The sequence below is a fragment of the Corticium candelabrum genome, assembly GCF_963422355.1.
Source record: "Corticium candelabrum chromosome 2 unlocalized genomic scaffold, ooCorCand1.1 SUPER_2_unloc_1, whole genome shotgun sequence".
NCBI classification, from domain to species: domain Eukaryota; kingdom Metazoa; phylum Porifera; class Homoscleromorpha; order Homosclerophorida; family Plakinidae; genus Corticium; species Corticium candelabrum.
The window spans coordinates 1-8,168 of NW_026912665.1; the positions used below are offsets into that span (position 1 = coordinate 1).

Sequence of the window (8,168 nt, forward strand, 5' to 3'; positions counted from 1 at the left end):
ACTACTGTATACTGTAGAAGTACTACTGTACTAGCTAGTAACACAACACAATTGAATCAAACTGCACTGCTGTTAGTACTCTACTCAAACTACTGAATCAAGATAATGTCTGCACCCTTCATAGTTCCATTTGCTAAGCCATCTCCATTGAGAGAGAAATCAAGAAAGTCTGCCATATGCAGAATACAAACGTCATCTAATGAAGCTACAGCTATGGAGGCACCAAGCTTCATACCACTGTCATGATGAGAGTGGCTGTCAAACACAGCAAGACACAATTTGCGAGGATCGAATGCAATTGCGACTGAAAAGTGACTTGGCATTACAAGTACACCGGTATGGACTGTGCCTGCTCCAACAGCTCTGTCTCTGATAGTCAGCGGATCTTGTTTGAACTGGTCGTAGTCCCACACGCCAAAATCTCCTCCTGGCAATTGTCACGTTCATATCCGAACGGGCACACTCTATCGCACCGTAAACGGACAAAAAGCCTCTGCACCCAGTACTATCATAGCGCTTGCTGCCTTCTTAAATACATGGAACGAAAGCTCTGATGGTCTGTTGTGATGGTTTTACAGTACCACTATCGGGTACTTGCACACAATCTAGCATAATCTGGGTAGCTACACAAATAGATATAACCGTGCAGTCATTGCTGCTATTTCGCCCATTCAACCTTGACTGGCAGAATTGTGATGGTAATACATAAGAAATAACTGACTTGAAGTATTTTAGCCAGTATCTTTGGATGCTTTGCCCATTGGGCAACGTTCCATGTGGATTGTCAGGGCTGTCCCAGAGATTCTACATAGTGCACGGAAGCCTTGCTTTTGGAGGCAGGGGAGCTATCTTAAATCTCATGTCTCCCACGGATGACCACTGTGGGAAGAGTTTAATTAACACTTGTTTGTGTTTGTTTGTGTGTGTGTGTGTGTGTGTGTGTGTGTGTGCGTGTGTGTGTGTGTGTGTGTGTGTTTGTGTGTGTGCGCGCGCGTGTGTGTGCGTGTGTGTGTGTGTGTGTTTGTGTGTGTGTGTGTGTGTGTGTGTGTGTGTGTGTGTATTTGTGTGTGTGTGTGTGTGTGCGTGTGTGTGTGCGTGCGTGTGTGTGTGTGTGTGTGTGTGTGTTTGTGTGTGTGTGTGTGTGCTGACCTGGGCCAACCCGTACTGGCACTGCAAGTTGCGATGGACCAGGCCAGCACGGCTCGGCCCACATTCACGCCACGATTTTATTTAGCACTGATTCGTGCCAGCGGGCGCTGGGCCGGTTAGGAGAGCTCGTGTGAATGGGGTATTAGGTGGACATGACCCCCTGGCTTCACAGTACCATCATGCAGCAAACGGGTACTTGTAGGCCTTGGTGTCCAGTCTCAGAGCTGCGCTACTTTCAGTACACCTGGATGACTCCGTCTAAGCTCCATGTGGATTGTAGTGCTTACCCGAAGCCTCCATTTAGCGCCTGGAGACCTTGTCTCTAGAGGCAGGGGAGCTATCTCCACAATTGACCTAGAGGTTGACGTCGAATGACGTGGAGGGCTTTACATTTGTTCGTGTGTGTGTGTGTGTGTGTGTGTGTGTGTGTGTGTGTGCACGTGCATGTGTGTGTGTGTGTGTGTGTTTGTGTGTGTGTGTGTGTGTGTGTGTGTGTGTGTGTGTGTATGTGTGTGTGTGTGTGTGTGTTTGTGTGTGTGTGTTGATATGTTTATCTGTATGTTTATTTATTTTAATGTGACATTGTGTGTGCAGGAGAGTTCCCCAACTGCATCTTCAGCATCAGTTGTACCTAACAGCAGTAAGTCATAATGTAAACAATGATATAGAGTTTACAATGTGCTACCTAGAGCTCGTCATGCAGGCATTTTGATTAATTGAAGTGGAAATTGCTGATATTAATTTGTATTGCAGCTCTTCTAAGTAAACTGTGTAAGCAGCATCTGCTGTAGGTAGATTCTAAGTCATTGTACAGTACTATAGTGTTCTTCACTCATGCAATTATCTGAGTCTGACAAGCAGATACAAACACTTGTATACAAGCTGTATAAGTACTTGAATACATCTAATGTGTTGTATGTAGATGATCATTACAGTAATATAACGGTCAGTCAATGGTCATTGACCGACCAACTGGTGTTCATGACTGACCACAATTATTCTTTGATTGGACATACTTGCATAACTGTTCAAGGCATAATAATAGTTAATGCATGGATGGTATTGGTAGGGAATCAGTGAGCAACCCAAAAGTTCATACAACTAATGGTAGCAGGCAAGATCTAGAGTTGATGATCTCCAGTTGTGTCAATTCAAAATGATTTTTTATACCAAATATCATATTTATTACCCAAACACCATTTATTGCATGAGATGCAGTCGAATGGATAAACGGTGGGAGGGCCACGTGTTGGTAACTAAATTGTTTGTTGTACAACAACATTCTCTTGATTAGCTTTCTCATCTATTGATCAGTTTATGTTATTTACTTTACAGACCTTGCTTTAACTAAAATTTAATAAAGTTTAGTTACAATTCATTGTAATCACCATGACAACCACCTGACGTCATCATGATCAATAGCAATGCAACAAACCAAATTTTATGTTTATATTTTGATAGGAAATATATACAGTAGTGAATATGATGCAACAAATAAAGAAATGAGCTTAAATGTTGATGCCAATGATTACAAGAAAAGATTGTGAAATCAAATAAGAATAAGAATTTCAAATGTAAGGTTAACCTATTTCAATAGAGCACTATGTTTGACCAAAATGTTTTTTTATATATTCTACTCTGTACTCATGTCACTAATTATGAATAATTATTAAGTTTTGATAATCATAATGAAATACAGTAACTTATAGAATATTATTTGTGAATTGTTGTTCCAATCAAGGCATACATTTTAGAGTTAATTAGTTGTGTGGGTGTGTGTGTGTGTGTGTGTGTGTGTGTGTCTGTGTGTGTGTGCGTGCATGTGAGTGTGTGTGTGTGTGTGTGTGTGTGTGTGTGTGTGTTTGTGTATTTGTGTATGGTCTGTATCTCAATTTTTAAGAGAATACATTTTGAGAATGCCAACATTCGGGACCTTTGAGTCATGAGTTTAAGTACTGGAAGGCACAGCCGTAATTTCTTTATGCAAGGAACTCATACGTAATTTGCTCTCTCAACTCAGAAGTATGAGTACGTACTATGTGTGGGCTTGAGGTTTAGTCCTGATGCTGCACCAAAGTCGGTTCCCTGGGATGCTTTGGCCAAGCACCCAGGGGTACATTAGTGCAGCCTAAAACTCTAACTAGCGCTGGAGGCTTCACCTATGAATAGACTAGGGATACTATCTTTAGTACAATACTGAAGGTCATATCCATATATCTGCTTGTTTGTGTGTGTGTGTGTGTGTGTGTGTGTGTGTGTGTGTGTGTGTGTGTGTGTGTGTGTGTGTGTGTGTGTGTTGTGTGTGTGTGTGTGTGTGTGTGTGTGTGTGTGAGTGTGTGTATGTGTGTGTGTGTGTGTGAGAGAGAGAGAGAGAGAGAGACAGAAGAGAGAGAGAGAGAGAGAGAGAGAGAGAGAGAGAGAGGGAGGGAGGGAGGGAGAGAGGATGAGGTTGGGAAGGGACACACAGAGAGAGAAAGGGGAGGGAGAGGAAGAGGGAGATACCAGTGGTTTGTTAGAGAGTCATACTAGAGAGTGAGTTCATTCGAGACTCATCACGATTGCAAGTTCAAGACACAATGATTATGAGATATGGCATAACTTTTTCTTTGGACAAGAAACTTACACAATTTCCTCTCATCTCAGGAGTATAAATGAGTACCTGGTCTTTGACGGGAGGTGGACAAGAACTTTTTTGGCAAACAACATTCTGCACCAGATGTATACGTGAGGGTCTTAAGGTCCAGTTCCAGAGTTGTGCCATAACCAGTGTCCATGGACACTCTGCCCAAGTTCCATACGGATTGTCAAAGCTCTTTCAGAGACTTTACGTAATGCATGGAAGACCAGTCTCTGGAGGCCAATGGGAGCTGTCATCGTTGTCATGTCCCACATGGATGACACCTGAGAGAAGGGCATAAGTAACAATTATGTGTGTGTGTGTGTGTGTGTGTGTGTGTGTGTGTGTGTGTGTGTGTGCGTGCGTGCGTACGTGTGTGTGTCAATGTGTACTTTATGTAGTCATGTTATTTAATATCTGTGACAGGTTATCTATGGTAAAATGTTAATTTTGTATTTACTATATTATTATCACATTAGATAAGTTTTAGTAGTAAACAGAATTTAATTAACAAAACAAAATTTATTTAACTATATAAAGTTTAATTAATATTACTTTTTTACTTTTTCTGTTTTTAGGTCGTACAAGCTCAACAGCAACAGCATCAAATGTTCATCTCTCTACACCAGTGACACAAAGAATGAGGGTCAGTTGATTACTTTTGTATTGATATTTGGTAGTGATTCTTGGATTATTGCGTGGTTGTGTCGATTGTGAGATTTTCGACAGTGTAACTGCCTAGAACATTGTTTGCTGTAGACCTCAATAGTAAGAATTTCTTTTGTTTACATAGACCACTACACCTACACGACAACCTCCAAGACAAGTGGCTGGAAAAGGAGATGAACAGTTAGTAGAGCAGCTGATACAACAAATAGAACAAGTGAGAAATGAAAGTTCAGCAAAAGATAGAGAAATTGCTGAAATGAGAAAACAAAATGGAGACGTACAGACGGCATTGAGAGAGGAGAGACTGCAGAGAGAAAATGCACTTGGTGAAGAGAAAAGAGAGAAAGAAGAGTTACAACAACGATTACATGAACAAGGTCAGCAAATTGTTGAAGTGAGACAACGCAATGTAGCTCTACAACGTGCATTGACGGACGAGCAAGTACAGAGAGAGCATGCAGTTGGTAGAGAGAGGAGAGACAAACAAGAGCAGCAACAACGATTTGAACGAGAAAAGAACAATCTTCAGGAGCAACTAAATCAAGTGCAAAGAGAAAATGCCAACTTCGCAGAGCTGCTTGAAGATGCTGATGCAGCAATGGTACAATACAAGCAAGAAAATAGAGTTTCCAATATTCCTTCTCATGACATTCAATTGACTGGCACAGAACTAGGACGTGGAGCATATGGAGGTGAGATATGCCGTTTGATCCCAAGGTTGTCTCTTCATTTATTCTAATCCGCTTGATGTTGACCAACTGCTTGTTGTTAAGAACGCCTACTATTTACATCTCACTTTACTACTAGATATCTGTAAGCTATTACTTTGTTCACACAAACAAATGTAATTATAGTGAGTCGTCTCACACGAGGGAAGGAACAGTTAAGGACTCGTTTATACAATATACTTTTTGATTTATTGCTTGTGTACGTTTGGTGCTCCCTAAGTGAGATGTATCTCACTTTTGTTGACATTCACAGATATTAGTGATGCAATGACTTTAATTAAACATATTTGTTTTTTTGGCGTTATGACATTCAATTGAAGAGCAAGGGTCTCAGAGCATTTGAAAGACGCACTGCCTGCTTTGTGTTTGCCTCCCACAATTTCTATATTTTAGGGAAATGAGCATATGCCGGTTTTTAGGTTGGCACTTATAGAATTGACATGACACAACTGATTAAGGTCAGTTTGTGCTGGGTTAGCAATAAAGGTCAGACAGGTTGACCACTAAGAATATGGCTTGAAGTGCAAATACCTGACACTTTTAAATAGAACTTACCAACACTGGCCTGCATGAGTAGGATTGCTTGTGAGAAGGAATCAATCTAAGAAATTGTATTGTGATTTAGTTGTTTGTGTTGGATATTGGCGCGGCTGTCCTGTTGCTGTCAAGCTGTTGTATGATCATTTGGCTGCTGTTCAACGCAACATTCATCTTGTTCAACAAGAAGCATCTGTAGCATGGAAGATACATCATCCAAACATTGCTGCCGTTTGTGGTGTCACTCTGGAGTTAGAAGAGAAGAAGGCATGGATTATCATGGAATTACATAGCGGCTCCATGTCTGGTGTGATTGATGCATGTCAAGGAGATGTTGCACCTCTCACTTTACGAGAAAAAGTTGACATGACACATGATTCTTTGTGTGGACTGGATTACATTCACTCCAGGGTAAGAACATTAAATGTAAATGAGGAGAGATTGATTATATATCATCTCATTGACTGAAATACTTAACGACAATCACAAGAAATTTGAAGCTTATTTGGTTGATACGGTAGCAAAGAGACAGACAGACAGACAGACAGGCAGACAAGTTGACAACCACAATTTTGACTATAATAGTTTTATTAATTTTTGACAAACAAAAGGGGAGAGGACAGACTGTCGGGTGATTAAACAAGGAAGGAGGAAGGCAAGGTTACAAGAGTAACAATGAGACTATTGATGGTTTGAACAGTAGGTAATGACACCATGAGATATAATCAGTAAGACAAATTCTAAATACACACAAGATTTCAATTATTGAAATTCCACAAAAATAAGTAAATTTTTAGACAAGTATATCAATACATAGATAAAAAATTTAGTTGATTATATTAAATTACTGTTTGTGTTGCTATAGCAACCTAGGGAAATTCTGCATGGTGACATCTGTCCAAGGAACATCCTGGTTACAGCAACGATGAGAGCCAAACTGGGTGATCTAGGAGCTGCTCGTTTTGAAGATGCTTCACTTTCAGTTGGTCTGCTCAGTCCACAATACACACCTCCTGAGAGATTTGATGATCCAACTCCACCAAAAAGATACAAAACCGACGTGTACAGTATGGGAGTGACCATATGTGAGCTCTTCACTGCTGTTCCTCCAGATCGTGAACAAAGGATGGATCAAGTCTTACTCATCCGTCAGCTCAATGTTCGTTCCTTATGTAAGCGCTTGATGAGAGATGATCCTGCCACACGACCAACAGCAACAGAAGCCCGTCATATTATTAGTCGTATTCGTGATACAGACGAGTATAAAGCATGTCCTCCTAAACGAATGGTAAAGGGCAAGATGGATGGAATAGCTGATGTCACTCTCGTTTAGTCCATTTGGTGAAGTTGTCTTTTCATTGAAGCATGTGTTTGTTACTTGACACCATTTATATGTTGTTACAAGGTATTCACCTAGCCATAGCAATATCTTTAGCTTTGAAGGATCACATTGTATTTTGTTATCTCATTGGTCGGACATTATAGAACTAGCGTGTTTTACTGTTTGAAGTTTGACATTGTTATTCAGTATTTGTAGGTTTGATGTGTATCACCTAGTCACGTGACATTATAATATGTTTTGATTATACGTACATTTGATATTATACTTACTACTTACCACAGTAGTAGATATAGTCACTTTAGTAAACTACCTGAACATAATTAACATTGTTATCTGTAGTGTATGACACTTAATTAGATTAGACTTAGCTGGCATGGTATATAGTAATTAGACATAGCACTATTTGGTTAGTACGTTAGTGAGCGGTGTAGAGTGTTTAATAACAAGTGAGTCTAACTAATCGAGCCTGTGTCCACCGAGCAAACACAAAATTGGCGACGAGGATGGCGCAGAGCCACACAAAGTATGGACTTTTGGAACCACTCTAACCAGGTGACAAGATTGATGAATATCACCAACGCTTTCTGCTCTATTGTATCGCCAACACATCGTCGACGCGGACAAAATGAAAGCAATATTCCTCACGACAGTCGAAGGAACAACGTACTCAATATTATCGAACCTCGTCAGTCCAGCTAAACCACAAGATAAAACCCTCGACGAACTCATCACATTGCTGAAGAATCATTGCGAACCGAGGAAGATAGTTATTGCCGAAAGGTTCAAATTTTATAAGAGACAGCAGAAAGAGGGCGAATCAATTGCAAATTACCTTGCAGAACTGCGCCGCTTAGCAAAAGATTGCGAATTCGCGGACAGCCTGAACACAGCGTTACGCGATCAATTGGTGTGCGGTCTCCGACATGAAGGCCTACAGCAGAAGGTCCTAGCAGAACGAGACCTGACATCGAAAAAGGCACTGTCGCTAACTCAAGCGCACGAAACCGCAAGACATGAACTGAAATTGTTGCGAGGAGAACCGCAATCAAGTCGAGAAACATACCAAGCAGCGGAGACAACGTTTACCGTGCAAGCATCCGGAGGTAGGCGGTTCACCCCCAGAGAT

The 8,168-nt window shown here is 40.9% G+C and overlaps 1 protein-coding gene across 1 annotated transcript; it reads left to right on the forward strand.

The window, feature by feature from the left end:
* Window positions 1-1,747: 1,747 nt before the first annotated feature.
* Window positions 1,748-7,354, forward strand: LOC134197861 (probable serine/threonine-protein kinase DDB_G0281745). Its single transcript, XM_062667210.1, has 5 exons — window positions 1,748-1,789; window positions 4,345-4,412; window positions 4,560-5,127; window positions 5,789-6,111; window positions 6,566-7,354. The coding sequence occupies exons 2-5, from the start codon at window positions 4,407-4,409 to the stop codon at window positions 7,031-7,033; spliced, it is 1,365 nt and encodes a 454-aa protein (XP_062523194.1). The 5' UTR covers window positions 1,748-1,789; window positions 4,345-4,406; the 3' UTR covers window positions 7,034-7,354.
* Window positions 7,355-8,168: the final 814 nt, after the last annotated feature.

Bases quoted from the DNA above. Each gene is read 5' to 3' on its own strand.
- LOC134197861 (XM_062667210.1), top strand. The intron at 5,128-5,788 runs GTGAGATATGCC...ATTGTGATTTAG, and splicing joins AGGACGTGGAGCATATGGAG to TTGTTTGTGTTGGATATTGG. The intron at 6,112-6,565 runs GTAAGAACATTA...GTGTTGCTATAG, and splicing joins TGGATTACATTCACTCCAGG to CAACCTAGGGAAATTCTGCA.